This window comes from Tamandua tetradactyla, chromosome 14 (assembly GCF_023851605.1).
Source record: "Tamandua tetradactyla isolate mTamTet1 chromosome 14, mTamTet1.pri, whole genome shotgun sequence".
Classification (NCBI taxonomy): domain Eukaryota; kingdom Metazoa; phylum Chordata; class Mammalia; order Pilosa; family Myrmecophagidae; genus Tamandua; species Tamandua tetradactyla.
In genome coordinates this window covers 29,733,624-29,757,307 of record NC_135340.1, presented here as the reverse complement: position 1 = coordinate 29,757,307, position 23,684 = coordinate 29,733,624, and the positions used below count along the sequence as shown (strand labels likewise).

The 23,684-nt window shown below is 39.9% G+C and overlaps 1 protein-coding gene across 9 annotated transcripts in view; it reads right to left on the bottom strand.

Moving 5' to 3' along the window:
* STXBP6 (syntaxin binding protein 6) overlaps window positions 1–23,684 on the bottom strand; it is a 281,394-nt gene that overhangs the window by 29,997 nt on the left and 227,713 nt on the right. For all 9 annotated transcript variants that reach the window (XM_077127054.1, XM_077127053.1, XM_077127055.1 and 6 more), the window contains one exon: window positions 23,334–23,499. In XM_077127054.1, coding sequence (XP_076983169.1) covers window positions 23,334–23,499 — 166 coding nt within the window. The remainder of the gene's footprint in view (window positions 1–23,333; window positions 23,500–23,684) is intronic.

Below are 23,684 nucleotides of genomic sequence, written 5' to 3'. Positions count from 1 at the left end.
ATTTCCTCTCTGCCATGTGGTAGTGCAGAAGGAACATTGTAATATGTATTTATAATGCCAAATTACTCGAATTTCCAAGACACTCATTTTTATTAATTAGACAATTCCCCAAATTCTGACATTGCTCAGCAGAGATAAAACTTATTTTGAAATCCCTTTGTTTTCACCAACAAAGAAAAAGCTGATCATGTCTTACTGACAGATTCTCTTATTTACCGTCTGGCTAATTAAAAGCGGATGGCCCCAAATGATAAGTTTCAATTTATTCTTCTTTTGCCAAGAAGAAAAGGGTTGAGAAGCTGCAGCAATTCAGACACGTTGTTTATTACTATCTGGATTACAGCTCAAAACTTCTGCTGTTTTCTCTCTAATCTTAATTAGAGGGAAATCCGGTTACTATTTGTAAATTCATTTACTCAGCTTTTAAGGGATGAAGCTGAAGTCCCAAAGACAGGAGTCATAATATTGGAATTATTTTCTTAATCATCACTGAATAATGCTTTATCACATTCTTCCAAGTCTTTTACTTCCCAAAAGAAGTTCTACACATTTTAATTACCCACATTTGTTTTTGGCCTAAAAGTTTCTGCACGAGAGTGGAAGAATATGAAGTAATACATTTTAAATAACAGATGCATTCCTGAAAATCTATGTATATGTCAAATTTCAACAAATAAAATTATATTCTCCCTTTGAATTATAATAAATTTCAAAGATGTGTTTCTAGATGAAGAAGAGCAAGTTAAAATCAAAAACCTAACAGCAGACCTAGAGTAACTAGAAAAAGGAGCAACTCATCCCAAAGCAAGCAGAGGGAAAGAAATAAAATGGATTAGAGCAGAAAGATATCAAATAGAGACTGGTCATGGTCAGGTTCATGTGTCAACTTGGTCTGGTGGTGGTACCTGTTTGTCTGGTTGGGCAAGTGCTGGCCTGTCTGTTGCAATGAGGACATTTCATAGAATTAAATCATGATCATGTTGGCTGCATCCATAGCTGATTCCATTTATAATCAGCCAAGGGGAGTGTCTTCTTTAATGAGTGATGCTTAATCTAATCACTGGAAGCCTTTTAAGGAGGCTTCAGATGAGACAGCCTCTCTTCCTGCTTCGGCTGGCGAGCCTCTCCTGTGGAGTTTGTCTAGACCTTCCATCGGAATCATCAGCTTCACAGCCTGCCCTATGGATTTGGGACTCTATTTCCCACAGTTATATGAGACACTTTTATAAAATTTATATTTATAAATATTTCCTGTTGATTCTGTTTCTCTAGAGAACCCTAATACAACTTGGTTCCAGGAGTGGTTCTTAAGAAACAGAATCTTAAAAATGGGTTTTTATGAATGGTTTTCTACTCTGACTGGACTCAAAGACACTAAAGACTGTGATTCCCATAATCAGAATGACACTGTGAATTCATGGAGTGAGTTGGAAAAAGAGATAATCAAAATATCAGCATTCGATTCTTCTAATGCTTCACTTGTACGAAGCCAGGCTTTGGGGGATAATGTTTTTGACACCTTCAAGGAGTTTTGTGGAAATAGGAGCTATAGAGATGTTGGCTGGTTGTTGTTAGATACACTGGATACATTAATGAGTGAAAGGGATGAGCTTAAGGCTTCAAACGAGAAGTTTATGTGCTGTCTGACAGATGTAAATGTTTCTATGAGTGTCCTAAAGGAAAATCTTATTTCCTGTAGCTGTAGACTTGAGATCTCTGAAAATCAGACTCAGAATTTTATTGTTAGAGCAGCAACTTTTCAACATAAACTGAAATCTCAATCTCGCATGGTGTCTGCCACTAAAGTGAGGGCATTGATTGGAAAGGAGTGGGGCTTGAAAAACGGGATGGTGACATATGGATTGATAATGATGTCAGGGGTGAGGTTGAAACCCTGAGTCTTCTCTAGATAATCCTGTAATAGTCTGCTCTGAGGACACAGCTGCCCCACCTCCAGCCTGCCATGAGGAGTTGGCCAGCCAACCTCCTCCTGAAGGGATTAGCCCTAGAGTGATTAATCCTGTTTCACCAGATGAAACTGCAAATGAATGACCTGAAGAAAATGGCTTGGAAGATACTTCTAAGTCTTTTCATGACCCACCCCCACCACCCCTCATTTCTTCCAGACCTATAACTAGACTAAACAACAGGCCCCTAAAGGTGAGGTACAAAATATCACACATGAAGAGGTACGTTATACTCCAAAAGAACTGTGTGAGTTTTTCAATTTATATAGACAGAAATCAGGGGAATATGTGCAGCAATGGATTTTAAGGGTGTGGGATAATGGCGGGAGGAATATAAAGCTGGATCAGGCTGAATTATTGATATGGACCCACTAAGCAGAAATTCTGCATTCAATGTTACAGCTTGAGCAGTTAAAAAAGGCATTAACAGTTTGTTTGCATTGTTGGCTGAAACATGGATCAAAAGGTGGCCGACATTACCTGAGGTTGAAATGCCAGAACTGCCCTGGTATAATGCAGTTGAGGGGATCCACAGGCTTAGAGTGACTGGAATGTTAGAGTGGATTTATCATGCAAAGCCTGCTCTTACACCCCAGGAATGTCGGAGGATGCACCTTTTACCAGAACAGTGAGAAACAAATTTGTGAGACTAGTGCCATCATCCCTGAAGAGCTCTGTAGTTGCACTTCTCTGTAGTTCAGGTATTACTGTGGGAACTGCTGTCACTGAGCTAGAATCCTTAAACACAATGGGGATGACAGGATCCCGAGTTGGCAGAAGCCAGGTGGCATCACTTAATCACTGAAGACAGGGTGGACATGGCTATTATAATAGATAGGAATTTCAAAGCAGGAGTCAAAATAATCTGACTCACAGAGATTTGTGGCATTGGCTAGCAAATCATGGGTACCTAGAAATTCAATAGATGGGAAGTCTACTAAATTCTTGCTTGAGCTGTATAAACAAAAGAGCTCTGGTCAAGTGAACAGAAGTCTAACTTGAATTGCAAAAACACAGAGTCACGCCCTTTAATCAATTTCCAGACCTGAGACAGTTTACAGACCCAGAGCCCCTTGAATGAAGGGGAGGCCAGGTCCCTGTGGGGGAGAACCTTGTTACACTGCCACAAATCTATACTGTTAATCTTCCTCCAACCCTTCCCCAAGGAGACTGATGGCCTATTGCCAGGGTAACTGTGCATTTGGGGAAAAGGAAATGATCCGATATTTCAGGGATTATTAGACACTGGTTCAGAAATGACATTAATTCAAGGGGAATCACAACATCACTCTGGTCCACTCCTCAGAGTGGGGGTTTATGGAGGTCAGGTAATCGAAACCTGGAGTTTTAGCTCAGTGGGGCTCCGGACTCATTCTGTAGTTATTTACCCAGTTCCAGAATGCATAATTGGAATAGACACACTAAACAACTGGCAGAATCCCCACATTGGCCCTCTAACTCATGCAGTGAAGGCTATTATGGTGGGAAAGGCCAAGTGGAAGCCACTAGAACTGCCCCTACCCAGCAAAATAGTAAATCAGAAGCAATACCAGATTCCTGGAGGGATTGCAGAGATTACTGACTCTCTTAAGGACTTGAAAGACGCAGGTGTGGTGATTCCCACCACATCCACATTCAACTCTCCTATTTGACCTGTGCAGAAAACAGATGGGTCTTGGAGGATGACAATGGATTATCATAAGCTAAACCAGGTGGTAACTCCAATTGTAGCTGCTGTTCCAAATGTGGTATCATTGCTTGAGCAAATCAGTACATCCCCTGGTACCTGGTATGCAGCTATTGATCTGGCAAATGCTTTTTTTCTCAATAGCTATTAGTAAGAACCACCAGAAAGAGTTTGCTTTCAGCTGGCAAGGCCAGCAATATACTTTCACTGTCTTACCTGGGGGGTATATCAACTCTCCAGCCCTATGTCATAATCTTGTCCTCAGGGACCTTGATCGTTTCTCCCTCCCACAAGACATCACACTGGTCCATTATATTAATGATATCATGTTGATTGGACCAGTGAGCAAGAAGTAGCAACTACTCTAGACTTATTGGTAAGGCATTTGCATGTCAGAGGATGGGAGATAAATCCAACAAAAATACAGAGGCCCTCCACCTCAGCGAAATTTCTAGGTGTCCAGTAGCATGGGGAATGTTGAGATATCCCTTCTAAGGTAAAGGATAAGTTGCTGCATCTGGCCCCTCCTACAACCAAAAACTGGCACAACACCTAGTTGGTGTCTTTGGATTGTGGCGACAGCATATTCCTCATTTGAGTGTGCTACTCCAGCCCATTTATCGAGTGACCAGAAGAGCTGCTAATTTTGAGTGGGAACCTGAACAAAAGGAGGCTCTGCGACAGGTCCAGGCTGCTATACAAGCTGCTCTGCCACTTGGACCATATGATCCAGCAGATCCAATGGTGTTGGAAGTGTCAGTGGCAAATAGAAACGCTGTTTGGAGCATTTGGCAGGCCCCTATAGGAGAATCACAATGCAGACCCTTAGGGTTTTGGAACAAAGCCTTGCCATCTGCTGCAGATAACTACTCTCCTTTCGAGAAACAGCTTTTGGCCTGCTACTGGGCCTTAGTAGAGACCGAATGCTTAACCTTGGGCCACCAAGTTACCATGAGACCTGAGTTGCCTATAATGAGCTAACCCACTAAATCATAAAGTTGGGCGTGTGCAGCTGCACTCCATCATAAAATGGAAATGGTATATACGAGATAGGGCCAGAGCCGGTCCTGAAGGCACTAGTAAGTTATATGAGGAAGTAGCCCAAATGCTGTCACTCCTGCCACATTCATTTCTCTTTCCCAGACCAGAGCTATGGCCTCGTGAGGAATTCCTTACAGTGAATTGATGGAGGAAGAGAAAACTTGGGCCTGGTTTACAGATGGTTCAGCATGATATGCAGGTAGCACCCAAAAGTGGACAGTTGCAGCAGTACAACGCCTTTCTGGGGTGTCCTTGAAGGATAGTGGTAAGGGAAAATCCTGCCAGTGGGCAGAACTTCGAGCAGTGCACCTGGTTTTTCATTTTGCTTGGAAGGAGCACTGGCCAGAGGTACATTTGTATACTGACTCATGGGCTGTTGCTAATGGTTTGGCTGATGGCCAAGGACTTGGAAAGACCATAATTGGAAAATTGGTAACAAAGAGGTCTGCGGAAGAGGTATGTGGATAGACCTTTCTGAGTGGGCTAAAAACATGAAGATATTTTTGTCCCATGTGAATGCACACCAGAGGGTGACTTCAGCAGGGGAAGGTTTTAATAACCAAGTGGATAAGATGACCCATTCTGTGAATACCAGTCAGCCTCCTTCCCCAGCAACTACTGTCATTGCACAAGGGGCTTATGAACAAAGTTGCCATGGGGGTAGGGATGGAGGTTATGCATGGGCTCAGCAACATGTACTTCCGCTTACCAAGGTTGACCTGGCTACAGCCACTGCTTTGCCCAATCTACCAGAAGCAGAGATCCACACTCAACCCCCCCCCACCCCATATGACACCATTCCCCGAGGTGACCAGCCGGCTACATGGTGGCAGGTTGATTACATTGGACCACTCCCTTCATGGAAGGGGCAGCGATTTGTTCTAACTGGAATAGACACACAATGCTTCTGCCAAAACTACCATCCATGGACTTACAGAATGCCTTATCCGTTGTCACGGTATTCCACACAGCATTGCTTCTGATCAAGGAACACACTTCATAGCAAATGAAGTGTAGGAATGGGCACAAGTCCATGGAATTCTCTGGTCTTACCATGTTCCCATCATCCAGAAGCAGCTGGATTGATAGAACGGTGGAATGACCTTTTGAAAACTCAATTATGGTGCCAACTAAGTATGGTGCTAACTAGGTGGCAATGCCTTAAAGGGCTGGGGTAACGTTCTCCAGGAAGCTGTGTATGCTCTGAATCAGTGTCCACTGTATGGTGCTGTTTTTCCCATAGCCAGGTTCCATGGGTCCAGGAACTGAGGGGTACCACTCACTATTACCCCTAGTGATCCACTAGGAAATTTTTTTGCTTCCTGTCCCTGCAACTCTGAGCTCTGCTGGTCTACAGGTTTTACTCCTAAAAGGGGGAGGGCTTCCACCAGGAGAAACAACAATAATTCCATTGAACTGGAATCTAAGAATGCCACCTGGTCAGTTTGGGCTACTTATACCCTTGGATCAACAAGCCAAGAAGGGGATTACATTACTGGCTGGATGACTGACCTTGACTACCAGGGGGAAATAGGACTGCAACTACACAAGGAAGGTAAAGAAGAATTTCTCTGTCATATAGGAGATCCCCAAGGGCGTCTTTTAGTACTATCATGCCCTGTGATTAAAATCAATGGAAAACTGCAACAACCCAATCTAGGCAGGACTACCAATGGCTCTGAAACTTCAGGAATGAAGGTTTGGGTCACCCCACCAGGCAAAGAACCATGGCCAGCTGAAGTACTTGCTGAGGGGAAAGGGCACATGGAATGGGTAGTGGAAGAAGGTAGTGATAAATATGAACTATGACCACATGATCAGTTACAGAAATGAGGACTGTGATGCTGTTTTGTTCATATTATACTATTTAAGTTGTGAGATACCAAGTTTAAGAATGAAAATTACCCAAAGACTTGCACCCTATTCTGGAGAGATTTAATGTGCTTCCAGTCATATGCAGGACAGTTGAGTATTGTTAGGTGAAAAAAAAATGTGTATTTTATTGTTTTCTATTTAGAAATTAAGTATGTATAATAGTTAGGGTTCTCTAGAGAAACAAAATCAACAGGGAACACTCGTAAATATAAAATTTATAAAAGTGTTTCATGTGACTGTGGGAATGCAGAGTCCAAAATCCACAGGGTAGGCTGTGAAGCCAATGATTCCAATGGAGGGTCTGGAGGAATTCCATAGGAGTGACTTGCCATCCGAAGCACAACAGAGCCTGTCTCTTCTGAATCCTCCTTAAAAGGTTTCCAGTGATTAGATTAAGCATCACTCATTGCAGAAGACACTCCCCTTGGCTGATTATAAATGGAATCAGCTGTGGATACAGCTGACATGATCATGATTTAATTCTATTAAATGTCCTCATTGCAACAGACAGGCCAACACTTGCCCAACCAGACAAACAGGTACCACCATTTGGCCAAGTTGACACATGAACCTGACCATGACAGTATGGTTTAACGTGATGAGTATAGCTGCCAAGTTGACAAGTGGTGGACTGTCATTGTCAGGTTCATGAGATATCATTTCACACCCAATAGAATGGCCACTATTAAAAAACCCCCACGAAACTACAAGTGTTGGTGAGGACATGGAGAAATAGGAACACTTAACCACTGCTGCTGGGAATGTATAATGTTGCAGTGGCTATGGAAGACAGTTTGACATTTCCTCAAGCATCTAACTATACAATTATCATATGATCAGGCAATTCCACTTCCAGGTAAGGACTTCTTTTTCTTTTTTTTTTTTTTGCATGAGCAGGCACCAGGAATCAAGAACTCTGTCACTGAACCACTGTGGCCTGCCCTCAGGCAAGGACTTCTAACAAATATTTACACATTGAAGTTCATAGCAGCATTATTCACAATTGTCAAAAGACGGAAAACAATCAAGTATCTGTCAACTGATGGATAAACAAAACATGGTGTATAATACAGGCAATGGAATATTATTCGGCTGTAAAAAGGAATGAAGTCCTGAAGCATGCAACAACATTGATGAATCTTGAGGATTCTGTTGAGTGAAATAAGTCAGACACAAAAGGATAGATATTGTATGACTTCACTGTTACTAACTAATTATAATAAGCAAACCCAAAGAGTTAGAATCCAGCATACAGGGTATCAGGAGATAGATTAGGGTAAACAATGGGGAGTCGATGCTTAACTGGTACACACTTTCTATTTAGGTTGATGGTGAAAGTGTGGAAATAGATGGTAATGATGGCAGCACATTATTGTGAGTGTAATCAACAGCACTAAACTATAGAGATAAATGTAGTTAAAAGGGGAAAATGTAGTATGTATATTTTACTAGAATAAAAATTAAAAGATGAAAAAAAGAGAAATTCCTAAATATAATTTTTACTAAAAGCCTAACTTCTATTACACAGATGAAACTAAATCTCTTTCAATTCAAGACTCTCCTATTCTCCTTTACATAGGGTGTGTCAGAATCCCGGGGTCTTGTGCCAGGGAGCCCAGACATATGAGGATGGGGCAAGGGTAACAACCACCCTCTTTGGCATTCACTGAGCTATTCTCATTCATTCTGGTCTCTGCCTCTGGTCCATGTTGCCCATGCTGTGCCCTGCTCCTCATGAACTCCAGCCCTCCCCAGATTGGCTAGATCCGTGACCCATGCCCCATAGGTGGCTACCCACCCACACCCCCCCCATAAGCCAAGTGGGGGGTTCAAAAGAGTCACTTGTAAAGACCGAGATGCTGGAAGGAGGGGAAATGTGCATCTCATTCCTCGTTTGGCATCTTCTTACATAGCAGACTTGCTGCTCTGTCCTCTGGCCTACTTGAGCAGAGAAAAACAGGAAACCAGGGGAGAGTACAGGGCAGCAGCGGGGCAGCTGGTATTGCCGGTCTGCACAGTTTGTATAGTAAGGGGACACGAGTTCCCTGTGGGCCATATGGACAGTGTAGAAGAGAGGCCTGACGTGAGCCATCCTCTCGGTCCTCTGCCCAAAAGGCTTCTCTGCCAGCTGAGAGAACTCTAAGACCAAGAGGCTGTGGGTGTGGATCAGAACTGAGGGGAGGGTCAGAAGAGGCCCCTCTGTGTCTCACCTCCTACCTCTGGGAGTTTTGCGGATGCATGTGTGTGTGTGTGTGTGTGTGTATGTGTGTGCGCATGTGAGTGTGCGTATGCGTGTATGTGCATGTGTCCCTACAAAAGATTTGCAAAAGAACCCACATGTGGCCCCCTGAGAAAACCAGCATTTGCTTCATGCAGAAGGCTTTATGTACCAGCCAAGAAAGGATTTCTCCTGCCCTTTTGCCCCTTGTCTTTAATCCCTCCTTCCCACTCCAGTCCTGGGGGAGCAGAGAGACCAGGAGGTTAGAAAGACTATCTGGCTGGTATAGTCGGAGGATAAAAGCTCTAAACTGGATATGACATAAGAGATTTAAGCTGGTTTTGACTAGACTAGACTTGTCTGATTTTTTAGCATCTATTTGTTCCCCAACCTTTTTTTTTTTTGGAAAAATTTCAAACACAGAATAGTTGAAATAATGTACAACAAACATTAGCATACCCTCAACCTAGACACAAAAATTGTTAGTATTTTGTCACATTTGCTTTATCTCTCTCTGTATATAATCATCCCCCACCATTTGAAAGTTAGTGGTAGCTATGACATTTCACCCCCAAATACCTCAGCGTACGCCTCTAAGAATAAAGACATTCTCCTACACAACCACAATACCAATATCACACCTATGAAAAGGAACAATAATTTTTAGTGTCACACAATATCATGGATGGCACATGTTAACACCCGAAAGAGAGCAAAGAGTTGTGGGGTCTGCTCTAAATGCATTAAACGACAAGAAAGAAAGATTTGATAGGGAATGTTTGAAAGCAGCGACTGGTAAACAACAAAAAAAATTACCTACTCAAATAACATTATAAAAATGTAAACATGCCAAACTAACATTTTATTTTCTTTTGTGGGAGGGCAGCTATGGGACAAGGATTTTGCATGCTTTAGTTCAATGATCCTCTCAACTTTCTGAGATGGGTACTACTGTATTAAATTTCCAGTTGAGGAAATGTAGTCAGAAAACGAGTCGCTTGTCCAAAGTCACAAAACAAAATGGGTTGTAGATCTCAGTTCTGTTGGCTTCTAACCATCATCTTACAATCTTGTAAGATGTACCAGTTCACTTGATTACTCTGTCCTTTAAGCCATCTACTTGTCTGAGCCTTTCGATCTCAACCTTATTTATGGTAGACCACTGCTGTTTCCAAGCTTTAAGGAAGTCATTCCAGCTGAATATTAGGATAGGGTTCAGGCGTCATAGCTTGGATGTTGAATGCTAAGTTATAGGAGAGTACCCCCATATCAGCAATCTCACTCCTAATAGCTTAGTGCCCTCAAGATCCATTCCCAGACTTGTCCTCCTGGTTGCTGCTGTTACAGATTAGCCAAATGCTATTGCTTTTCTGTGAACAGTCCCAAATAAAAAAAAAAAAAAGAAATAAAATGCAATCTAAGAACACCATAAGAAAGGGCACCATTTGAGGGTGAAATAACAGTCAAGCACTTAACTGAAAAATAACTTTGTAGTGACAAAGCAGTTTATTCTGTAATTCAAATGTTACATTGAAAATATATTATCACCCAACATCAGGAAACTATTCAAGACGCAACGAAATGAAAACCAAACCCGATTTTGTTGGAGAAATACTTGGAACTTGTAGACAAAATCATGCACTAAATGACAGTTGCTTTGAAGAGTTTTTCTACTTTTCTTTCTAATAGGGAAGACGGAAAGAACAGATTTTAGAGAGAGAGTCGGGTCCAAAACTTGACTGTCTCTTTTTATCTGCATGACTTTGGGCTAGTAAAATAACCTCTCTGAGGCTTAGACTTTCTTCACCTGTAAACGGGGATACAATAATTACTTTTTAAGGTTAGAATAGACTCTAAAAAAATGTATGGTGTATAATGTAAATTTCATATATAGTAACTGTCAGTTTTATCACTAGCAGGCTTTTTTTTTTCCCCTGAGAGATAAGAAAAGTGCAAATACAAGCACATATTGCATCTATACTATATCCAATGTAAGGGATGATTTCAAACCCACAATTCTCTATTTCTACTTCCTCCTCTGTGTTGGGCTGCAATTCAGTCCCTTAGCGGGCGGGAAAGCAGGACAATAACAGAAGGCAGGATTAAAAGAAAACTAACTATAACAGCTACCCCCAAGTACTCACTTTTTCCCTGGTACTTCCTCTGTACCCTGCTAAATGCTTCATATATGACCCCATCTAATCCTTTCAATGACCCCATGGAGTAAGCATTATTCTTCTGTATAACAAAAGAAGAAAACAGGTTTACAGTTTGCGTAATTCATTTACAGATAGATGGCAAGTGACAGACCAGAGATTCAAACCCAGATTTTTGTATTCAAAGACTTGCTTTTTAATGAGCACTGAATCACTGCAGGAAAAAAAAAAAAGTGAATCACCACAGGAAGACATGATTTGAGAAACACCACAGAAGATGGGAGTATACCCCCTGAGCAGTATAGAAAATTGTGGAATTAACATGGGAACTGCATTTCAGGTGCTCATATTGAATCACTTTTAAGTCAAGTTGAATTAAAGACATAAATTCAAACTGTGAGTTTGAGCTTGTCTGTAATGGGTATGTGTTAAATAGACTTGACCTTGACATTTCATATCAAAGCTAATAGGGGAACCATCAGCCCCCCAAGAGGAAGCCCCCAAGTTATCAACAAACAGAGTACTAAGATTTCCTGTGAGGACACAGAGGGAAATATCAAGGAAAAAGATGATTTTTTATAAAATCAAATGCTTATAGTGTCTTTATTACTAAAATTTAAAAATATTAAGTACCCTAAGACTTCACAGACTTATAAAGGGCCTGTGTAATTATTAAGGAAAAACAAATCCCTTAAGTGAAGACAAAGGGCAAATATCTTAGGTGGTAAAGTGAGGAACGTCTTCATATTGTAGCACATGGTAAGCTGTGTGTGCCATCTACATACTGGGTCTTCATACAAAGCTTGTGTTCCTAAATTAAAATATTTTAAATTATAATAGATTAGTACAAGTAATATAGTCTATAAAAAGTATTTAAAACGGTATCCTATTAAAGAAAAAAATTTAATGCAGAACAAAAGTACACAATAACGTGTATTATAGCTTTGAGAATTATTTAGAAAATGGTATGGGAGACAACAATGGCCTCCCCAAAAAGTCCATGTTCAAATCCTGAGAACTTGGTACCTTACGTGGCAAAAGGTACTTTGCAGATGCCATAAAGTTGAGGATCTTGAGATGAGGAGGTCATCCCGGATTATCTGGGTGGACCCCAATGTAACTACCATTGGTTCTTGTAAGAGAGGATGGCTGGCTTGGAATGTGGAGGAAGAGGCTCTGAGGTAGGAAATCCCGGCAGCCTCTAGAAGGTGGGAAAGGCAAGGAAGCAGCTTTTCCCCAGAGCCCTGCCAACCCCTTATCCATTTCAATCCTCCATAACTGTAAGACAATACTTTGACTTCTTTTAAGTCACTAAGCTCGTGGCAATTTGTTTGGGTATCAATAGGAAAAGAATACAAATGGCCAAGAAGTGGCTAGCACTTCAGTGGCTAGCACAATTAAAATATAGGTTAGGTCTATGATGAACATTGCTTTTAATAATGTAGATCCTTAAAAGAACAAAAATGCATCCTATCTTATTCGAGTTGAAAAATTTAAAGCTTAAAAAATTCAGAAAGATCATATACTGACTCCATATAAACTTCCTTAAAATTGGAAAAGAGTTTTCCTTCCCTTTACCCAGTCTCCAAAAATCTAACATTCCTAGAGAACAACCATCAGGACAAGCTTTTGGCTTTTATCACAGATTTGTGAATCTATTCTGACCTTGGGAGAAACACTTTTTTCCTAAGTCTCAACCTCTTATAATAGGACCTGGGAAGAAGATCAATAAAATCAACCAACTGTGAAAATAAGGTCCACAGGATAGAGAGAAATGCTATTGAGGGACTAATATATAATCTAGAGGAAGGAGCACAAGGTGGTTGGATCCTTGTGCAGTATTTATACATTGGCCATGGAGTGTCCTTGACTTTTGTCCATTTTATTGTGCCACGTTTACTCCCCCTTGTTGCAAGGGGGGCATAAAAGCTCATCCTGAGCAGAATGTTCTCCATTATGTTCACTTGAAATTTTTTTTCTAGTGGGCATGATTTTCGTTTTTGTTGCTAATTTTGACAATATTAGCATTTAGATTTTCTCAAAATATAAATAACCAGTTTCTGCTTAGACATCTAAACTCAAAAAAGTCTAAGTCATCCTTACTACTGCCTTTTTGGCATAAACTACTAACGTAGTAAGAAAAGAGAGTTGCTTTCCAAGTAATATCATCCACTGAATTTTTTCACCTTCCCTCTAATGCTGTCACAAGGATGGTGAGAAAAAGCACGCACGCACGCACACACACACACACACACACACACACACACACACACACACAAACACACATGGCGCCTCACAATGTAACCTCTCAGAAGTTAAATGAGTAATTCTTAAGTCAGTGGAGACTTGTCATTCTTCTTTTTCTTACAACTTGCATTTTTAACTCAACATAATGACATACTTTCTTGCTTCCCTGTCACTCGGGCTCGTAATTGAAATGTTTAGGCTAAGGGGTCTCACAGTTTGAAAATACTGATACAGGTATTCTTCTTCTCTCAGAGGTAAGACCCATTCAGCTGGTACATGGAAGCCAGAGCGATGAGACACCATAATTTATGGGCACCACACACGCAGAGCTAGAGCAAAATGAAAACAAACCCCATACAAAGCTAAATAACTTTCCACGCTTGTTTACTTGACAGTAGGGAGAGGGCCCCGTGAGGGGTAACTGGGAATCAGGTGGGCTGGAGCTTGAAGCAAACCACAGGTTGGTCCAGGGATCCCAGAGAACAGTCACTTTCCATACCCCCCCAAAAACAAAAACAAGAACAAACCCACATTAGATGGGTTAAGGAGGAACCCCCCCTTTTTTTTTAAGTGGCTGCTTCCTGCTAGATTCTTTTATTCTCTTAATTCTTGACCACAGAGCTTCTTTCTCTTTCTCCTAAATAGAAGTCTTTCCTCTGTGGGATGCCCTCAAAAGTCAATGGCAGGCCTTTTTTTTCCATAAAAAAACTGCTTTTGGCAATAAATTAATTTTAAAACCAAGCCAAAGATATTCAGATTCAGGATTGAGGTTTCTTTTTCAACTTGTGCAAAGTTAACCAGGAAACTGATATTTAATTGCAGAAGGGCTTTAGTGGAATTCCTGTACTTGCAGCCGTTTAAAACTTGTATTTTAACGGCATTATTCTATGTTGAATAGCTATCATATGACACTAAATCTCTAAGTTCTTCCAACAGATCTTCTAAGGCAGCCTGTCTCATAATTTCGTATTTCTGTTTGCATCTCTGAGTGACTATCCTAATACTCTGTCTTTGATATCTCCATCTCAAATTATTTTAAAGTCCTTTAAGTTGTTTGACCATTATAAAGTTTGCTATTTAACAATAAACATTTTGTTTTCTATATTTACTACAGCTAATGTGTAACTGGGAGGGCATATGCCTGTGAGGATTGTCAGATAAAGTACAGAATGTCCAGTTAAATTTCAAATTTAATTGGCCATCCTGTATTTTTGTTTGCTAAACTTGGCAGCTCTCATGCTGCTTCTTGCAGGGCAACCAATAATATAACATAATATGCCTGGGTGGTGAAGAATGCTTGGTCTTATAAATCTGAAGTCTCCAAGTTTATATTTATATCACTGTACCAATTAAACTTCAATCACCTATGCTAAATCTAATGATTTAGCTTGGTTTTAATGATCTGAAACAAGGATGCAACTTTTAGAAGCTTAGACTATAATGTGAAAAGGAAAAAAAGAAGCCACTGAATTACCCCTTCACTGACGATTCTGGCAACATCATATTAAATATTTCTTGTGCACTTACTCAGGTGCTATGCTCAAGTTCCTTATATTTTTCCCAGGTAAGGAATAGGGTTGTGGCCTCTGTCCCTGAAGATTATACGCTACCTGCTGTGTGCGTTCTGAGCAGTTACCCCAGAAGTAGATGAACTTGCCGAATCCATAAATGACCATTGCTGAAACACATTACTGTCCTTGAAAATTTATGGCCTCTTTTTAAAAAAATTCTATGTGATTTTCACTTTTTGATGTTTCTAAGTTACAGCAGAGCATCAACTTTTAAATACTGGCTGCTAATCAAGTCTTTATGAGTTCATGTGAAATAAGAAAAAAAAAGGACAATGTAGTAGGATTTTCATAAAGGTAAATGTTTTTAATTTAAGATTATGTCCTTCCTGTCTTTTAATGTTAAAGTAAACTTCTCTTAAGAAATCATGGTCACACTGGGTGTGAGCTTTTTTACTGGTCTTACTTAGAAAATCTGTTGGGAAATTTATGTCTCCAAAGCCTTTTTAAAATTGTACTTGTCTATAAATCTAAAAGCATAGGGCAGGAGAAACTTCTTTTATGTCTGTTTCACAAATATTACTTTCTGTCCAACAATATTAAACAATTTTACCTTTGATTTATCTTTCTCCATTTTTGGTGGTAGAAGAACTAAAATCAAGGAAATCTTCTAGGCTGAAGACATATTGGGAGAAAAAGGATATTTCTATTTTCTTGAAAAGTTCAAATGACATGTTTTAGATCTTTTCTTTCCTACTAGAAGATCTGAATTATATGCCCTGATCTCTGGCACATTGTGAATTGATATACTTTAAACATCGTTGTTTTGGTAAATCAGCAGTAACATACACACTCTATAAATGTCAAACTAAAATGCAACACATTCAGCATTTTATAAACCATAGAAAACAGGTCATGATTTTAAAATTTGAAATGTCTGGAATATACAGCTCAGCTCACTCCCACTTGGAACAAAGAAATTACTTTTGTCCCCCAATTCTATGGATCTGAATAGGAAAGCTCAAGAATTTTTTCTTGATTCTTCCATAAGAAAAAAGGTTTTGATAAATATTCTGGAAGAAATCATGTAATATTATGAATATGCATATTAAATACTCTAGTTTTTTAGAAATAGAAGATGCAGGCATGTCCTGGTATTTTGCAAAAATCCTATTTGACTTAATATTTTTTGAATCACTGTAATCCTCAGGCCATCCCTTCAAAGCTGGTGTTACTGTTCACAGTACAGAATAGCAAACAGAAGCTAAAGATAAGTTAATAAGCAAGTTAGATGAAGCTATAGAGCTAGTGATGTCATCAAAGGCAGGGATATTTGACCCCAGTTTGTCCACTTTTCACTGTATCAAGCTGTGTGCTCATGCCTTCTGGTTGTTTCTGAAGTTGGAATATTTCTCATCTTGGAAGATTATTTAACTGGGAATTGGAGAAAATATGCTCATGATCCTTGTCAAGCCAATAAATGACACCTCCGAATTACACATAGATGGTCTGGATTTTGATGGAGAGCTATGATTCAGAGCGGTTCATGAACGTTACTCCTGCCTTCAGGATGACTAACCATAACCCACCAGCTGTTTCACAGCATGCATTTTAGTGTCGCTTACAGCCACTGAGCAATGAAAAAGAGGAAACTGCATCTGTGTGACCCAATTTTTCTTTAGATATTCATCATTTATATCTTGCACAGAATTGGGATGGAACCTAAGGAAGTGGTTACTTGAATTTCCAAATTTAACAAAAAAGTATCTCTTTTATTTACTTCGTGGGAACAAGATGAGATTGAATGGCTGAATCAGAAATATGAGAATGCATGTAAATTTCAGAACGTAATGACTTGTAATGCTACCCTAAATTTAAAAAACAAATACATAAAGCTTGCGATCCAGAAATGTCTCATAGCTTCTGCTAGAACACCAAGCTCCTAAGAGTGGTCAACAGATATCAGGTGGTACATGCAGTTCCATAAACACTCTATTCTTCCTATAGTGGTGACACTGGTGGGATCCCAGTGACCCAAAGAAAAAGAAATCCCAGAGGAGGCATTCCCGATTGTATACTTTGAATATTTGTATCATTATTTTTATTGATGCTTGTTTTGTTATTTCTATTCCTACCTTCTCACTCTCTCCAAAAAGTTGATATAAGGCAAGTCTTAAATGGATTATCATGCTGTCTGGGAAAAGATGATATTGACTGAAGAGAAGAGGATCAAGTAATGAAAGAAAGGATGATAAATCCTTGTGTATGTACATGATATAATGTTTATTTATAGAGAATTTTCAAACATAATTTTCAATTTGACTTTCGTAACGATCTAGTTAAATTGGTTTTATCCTCTCTTCTGCTCAGCTGAATAAGTGGAAGGAAAATAAAACCTGTGCTTACTAAGAGGACTTAGAAGTCATGGCACCCATTTAATAGATGGCGATAAGTGACAGTCCTTAAGTGAAATGCTGGCTCTATCCCTTAATAGCTGCGGGATCTCGGGCAAGTTCCCTATGAATCATTTCCCTCATTTGTACCATGGTGGAGGATAAATGATGCTTTTTATTTTGTTCTTTCTTCAAGGGCAACAAAAATAGTCAATGGAAGAATGACAGCATGGATTCCTCTGGATTTAAGAACTGTAAGAATCACATCACTGTTCTACCTTCACAGTGACTCGCTGAGAAGCCTGGACCCCTCTGCTATGCTATGCTGCATCTACACATCAGTTCAAGAAGCAACGACACACTGGTTTTAATACAACTCAATGCTCATATGTGAATTTTATAATCTCTAATATGTGTACCCCAAAATATATTAAAGTCTGAGCAGTAGGGGCAAAATTACAGTTAAACTTATTCTTGATAGACAAGCATTTCTCTTTAAAGCACCCTTAACCAGAGAATGCACAGAGAATGTGAGCTTCACACATCACAAGGCCATTATTCCTTAGCAGAAAACACTGAAGCAGAAGGAAGAAATTTAAAAATTATGGCAAGCATTAAAGATTCCCTGAAGGTACTACATTAATAAATAGAGCTTAAGAATGACCACATCAAACAAAATCATGTCATAAAAAACCTGGTTAGAACGTGCCTGTGTTTATAATTATTTATCTCCTTTCACATGCCCATGCCTACAGCACTCAGGAGGTAAGTCTTTGCACCCCTCGAGGAGAGATGACCCTGCGCTGTTTGGAAGAAAAGTACAATACAAAGACACATTTTGATTGAATCCTGAGATTCTCTTCCCCCAGGAGAATCCAGAGTAGAGCCATTCTGTTGCCTTGAGCACATCAATTAGCAAGGGCAAAGAGAGCCAGCCTGGTATGAAGGAGACATCTGTGTCCCTGTAACTCTAATAGAGCTCACAAGTCTGGGCTTTATACCACACAGAAGTGCAATGCTTAATAAAAACTCTTTGATGTTAAAGAAAATAAATGGCATTTCAAAATAGCCTGCTTTTGTGGAGAAAACGATCTGCCACATTTCAACTGCTGAATAAAGCTCATATTGAAATAAAACTGTCAGGATTAACTGTTCTAATAACAGAGAGCTGATTTCATCCTACCCTTCCCTGCCTGGCATCTCCTAACTATCCTTTAAAACACAGTTCAGACATTGCCTTTTGGTTATCACTTTGTCTTAAATCTGTCTATGTCGGATGTACCCCCCCAAAAGTTAAATGAAGTGGGAAAGGGTTCTACTTTGCTGTTGGATCTCTGCAGCTACCTCAGTCCTGAAATGCACAGTCCCAAATAAATGCTCATGGACTCAATGAGGAAATGGGCCCAACTGGGCTTCCAGCAAAAGCAGGCAGAGCCCACTGAAGGATGATGTACATAAAACTTGTGAAAGGACAAGAGGTAACTAAATGACCTAACCAGAGTGTTCGTGCTTAGAGTTCCAGAAAATTACTAGGTCACACATAGTAATGTTTTAGTTTATAGAGCATCTTGCCTTGAGAAAAAAAATAAGCTTTTCTTCTACAAATAATTGACACCAATTTTTTGAAAGAAAAGCAAAACAAGATTTAAAAAGCAAACAGATTTGTAAATAATCCACTTTATGATTCTAACACAGACGTTACCAATACCACTAACAATTTCCATGGTTCACGATGGCAGGCATACAAATAACAGGGCAACAGTAATCACTGCAAAAGGTCAATCTACAAAAAAAAAAAAAAAGCACATGGTGGAACCTGTCCAAAGTGCCTAGTGGGCTTTGCCCTCATTTTGCTAAGAGAAATGAAGAAAACAAAACAACAAAGTCCCCCTTGGGGCCTTGACTTAATTTGACATGTCCATTATCTAAACTGATGCTATTTGGAGCAGACCACGTTTCTGTGAAATGAATTAGCTGAAACCAAGTGTCTCTTTTGGAGTCTAAAGTTTTGCATGTGTGATTAACTCCTTCAAGGCACCTTTCAAGTGCAAAGTGTTATCACACATATAGCATCACCTCTGCTTACGAGAAGCAGAGAAAAAACCAAGACATTGCCTTCAAAGAAATAAATCTGACTTAGGCAAATCCTAGACTTCATTTTTGGGGTTCCCTCTCATTCACGGTACCATACCACATTTCAGCAGCTAGAACTCAGCAACAGCCCCTGCGCCTTCAATTTCTGTAGGTTACTTGGTAGCTTAAGGATCCAGCAACTAAATAAGCGGCTTTTACTTTTTAAAAGGTGACTGATCCTTAAGGAGCTAAAAGAGAGACAGAATAGAGGGTAAGACTGACCAAGGCTTGGCAACTACCCTAGATTACCTATCCTCTAACCTTCCAGAGAAGACAGCTGCAAAGGGGCTGACAGAGGCATGAGAAGGAACCAACTCTCCCTTCCCACTTCCTCAGAGCACCCTGCCCTCCTTCAGATCCTGAGGGCCTTCAACCAGCCCTGGGGACCATACATGTGTCTTTCCTGGCTCCTACAACCAGCATCAGAAGATCAAAGCTTCCCAGACTGCCCTCTGGAGATAAGAAAAGATTATGTTTGAAGGAAAGAATTTGAAATATGCCAAAGAATCCATTTCTGTTTAATGGACTTTATTCAAGGGAAAAATAAAGGAGATACACAACCAACAAATACAAGATAAGAAGTGCAGGGAATTGCAGATAGTCACATGATAACCCAGTGTTGAACTGAGATGAAAGAGCCTGCGGTTCAGTGAGAGTCCAGCATATTTGCTTCTAGTCTGATGATCTCCGTAAAGCCATTAGAAATCACTGGGCCTCAGTTTTTCCAAAGACAAGGTTGGCCCAGATGTCAAGAGTAACCGAGATGCGCCATGAGTGAGAGGGCTCCACCATCTTCCCTGTGCACTCAAAGAGCCTCCCTGTCATCTATTCAATATACTGAAGTTCTGATAAGCAAAGCAAACAAAATCCCAAAAAACTGAGATGAGTTTTAAAGGTCCCTGATAACTCTACTGCTCTTAGGCCAAAACATTTTTCAAGAGTTATTACCTTAATTACATATCAGTGGAAAACTAGGACAAAATTAAAACTATTCATAATATTTGTTCCTTGACTTCCTTCTTTTTTATTTAATTTAAAAATATTTAGGAACGTGCTTGATAAAATCTCCCAAAAATCCCTGCACAACTCCAGGGGGCATGACTCATACCAAAGACGAGGTCATTGGTGCCCCTGGATCATGCCACTCAGCCCTGCAGAAGAGGCTTTTAGAACTGCGTGGACCTGGGTTTGAATCCTGCATCTACCACTTACTAACGACATGGTCTTTGGAAAGCTGTTTAACCTGCTTCCTTCTCTGTAAAACAGACAAAATAAATTGCATTTCCAGTGAATGTGGTGAAAACTAATGACAACATGTAAAGAACCTGGTGTACTGCAGCATACAAATGCAAACACTAAAATCACAAAAATAATACGTAGCATATTTCATGGCACAGGAAAGAATTATGTCTAGGATTCATGGCTCATAATATAAGGAGACCCAAAAGAGATTGCAAAATTGGGAATAGATTTCATCTGCTAAAGATGGGTTGGTGTGGGGCCAAAAGTTACAGGTAGGGGGTCAGAATGGCCCTAGAACTATGCAGTTCTTGAGCCTCAGAAATGTGATAACTGTCAGAAAGGAAAACTAATCAGGACATTAATTAATTAGGGTCCCATTGGTGCAACGGTTATCAAAGATAACAAGTATATAAATATGATAGGCTGCATTCATGGAGGTTATATGTGCTGCCAACAAATTAGAATATGCTGAAATTCAGATTTATTTATTTATTTATTTTTGCCTTCCTTTAGGAATCCAAGACCAGTTGATATTTAACTGGACTGAATCTTTTATTTTATTCTTAAATTAAGAGTGACTGACATACAAATAAAACTGATTTAGGAATTGTAGGGTCTCAAAATGATAGAACTGAAAGGAATTTTAAGTTTCATTTAGTCTAATTTCTATGTTACATCTTGGGGAAATAAAGCCCTAAAGAAGATGGGAGACTCATATAAGAGCAGAAAATAGAGTGCCAATTCTGGCACATGGTCTCATTAATTTATGCTTTTCTTTACTGCAGTTGTTAACTTCATTCAATTCACATACCAACAATTCATGTATTGTTTCCCATCTCAACTTTGCATAATTTGGGGTTTATATGGCAATGGGAGATATCTGAAGGGCTGGGGAAATGACTGACAGAATAGCTAGGGGAGATTGGAAGGGAAAGTTTGTGGACATTCAAGAAAGTAAATGAATATATTAAGAAGGCTATCAGGGATCTGTCAGCCTGGATTTGGAATAAAGGCCTATTAAACGACGAACTATAGACTAATTCTTCATTTCCAGGACCTAACAGAGTGACTAGCACATATTAAATAAGTACTTAGTACTTATTTTCTGGGTGATTGGATGATGAGCTATGAATGAATGAATGAATGCATGAAAGGCTCTGATCTGAGAGAAGAAATAATAGAGAAAAAAACAGAGAAGAGTGACTGTCTAGTGTTGTCCCTTAAGAGAGGAAGAAGGGAAGAATTATTCAGGCCACCCCTAACCTCAGCAGGAAGGAGGTACCTGTGTCTCCTTTGCAAGAACAGGAGAGTGAGTCTGTGGCCCCTTTCCTTCCTTTCCACAATTCCATTCTCAGGAAGTACAGTTGTTCCCATGGCACTAGTTCTGCTTCTGGCCCCTCTGCTCTTAGTATGGAGCATGCAGAAGAGGAGTATCTAAGGCAGTTTCTCTCCAAGGGCAAGAGAAATTTCAAATCCATGGCATTACATTACTTTTAGAGGAGACTGTACTCAAGTGCTAACAGTGCAAACGACTGACCCTACAGGCACCGAGGAACTTCAGCTCAAGAAACTAATCTGATCCTAGATTAGTAGAGCAAATCTCACCTAAAGAAGAATGAGAGAAAGCCAAGAGTTCCTGGCCGATTCTACATTCACTGAAAAGAGGGCCATGTGTGTTCCTAAGCCTGGTGAGTATCAACTTTCTGGCAAATCTGGTAGGTCTAGACTTTCAAAGCAGGATTCATTTGAAAAGTATTGATGGTACAGAGATGATTGAAAGGTAGAGCTCATTATATTTTCCAAATAATAAGAGGTCAGTCTTTGATATTCCCTTTCCTTTAAACATCTTAGTCTAATATTTTTCATTTTTGTACAAAAGGATGTGGCCACCTCAAAGAAAATAGGACAGAATAGAGAAGCTGTAATAAAAGATTCTGCATCAATGCCTAAGAAAGACCTTTCAAGGCTCTTATGAAGTAACCATCTTCCTATTTAAGAGGAAGTTAACAGTGGATAATAAAGAAGAATTGGACAGTGTCTTCTCTATTCAAAATATAGCAGACAATAGCAAAAATGACTGTGTCTTTTGGACTGAATAATGGATCCTGTACCCATGTTCATATGAAAGATACACAGAGCCTAAGGAGAAGATATAATGTCCGTTATGTGATTTTCATTTGATGTTTCACTAAGACTTTAAGTTGGTGTATTGAAAAAAAATCCTTAAAAATTGAGAGACCAGGTTAGTGGAGAGACTTTTCCCTACCTCAGAGTGATTGGCAAAGCTTTTATATTTTTAGCATGGCTTCAACTACCTAAAAAGAAATGCCACCTAAGGAAATGTGCTAAGCCCCTCGAAAGCTTTTGCCAATGCTGGCACTTGTCCCTCAATGCTGGCTTATAACTTCCATTCTAACTGAGCTCTGTATGCAATCCAGAAAACAAACACGAGATGAGTTACAATTTCAAAGAGAGGGACAGCATCTGAGAAGTTGAGTTCTTACATTAATATTTGTAAAACGCCTTAAGAAATAATAGGAAAAAGCACTTAGAAAATAGTCTTCTGCAGTGAAAACAGAGAAACCATAGTAAAGAAACCGAGCTGAAAGTCTTTTTAATAAAGGAACATTTTGTTTTCACAGTACAAATAACCTTAACTGAGCTGTTAATTCTTCTAAGAAGACCAGTTTTTGGATAAGACTGAAAACATACCACCGTGTCTAGAGTTAGCACACAGCAAACTCCTTAGAATGGAACTCAGGCTGTCTAGATTTTTTTTGACTTTAATTCTGCGGCCGAGCACCCACCTTTTATGCAAAGGCGAGCCTAAGGAAGCAGGATGGCTGCTCGTGTCCCGCCCACTCACCTCCCACGATTTTGGACTGGCAGTTAATGAACTCCGGCTTCCTGTCGGTGAGGTAGCGCTGGCAGGTGTGGTGGAGGACCTGGAAGAAGGTACTTTTCTCGGAGGCTGTGCTGGCTACCCACTGGTCAAAAGCATTTTCAAACAACAAGTCAAACTCTGCAGAATCCTGGAAAAGACAGTGACACAACTACTTATCTCCATCTGTAAAAACTGCTGTTTCCAGCTTACCCCATCGAAAAGACTGACACCTTTGAAAGACATTGTTTCTAATCGTAAGCCTCATCTTTCTTAGCATGCATGCATAGGCAAAGTCCACATTTCTGTTTGTCAAGCATACCCCAACCTTACAGT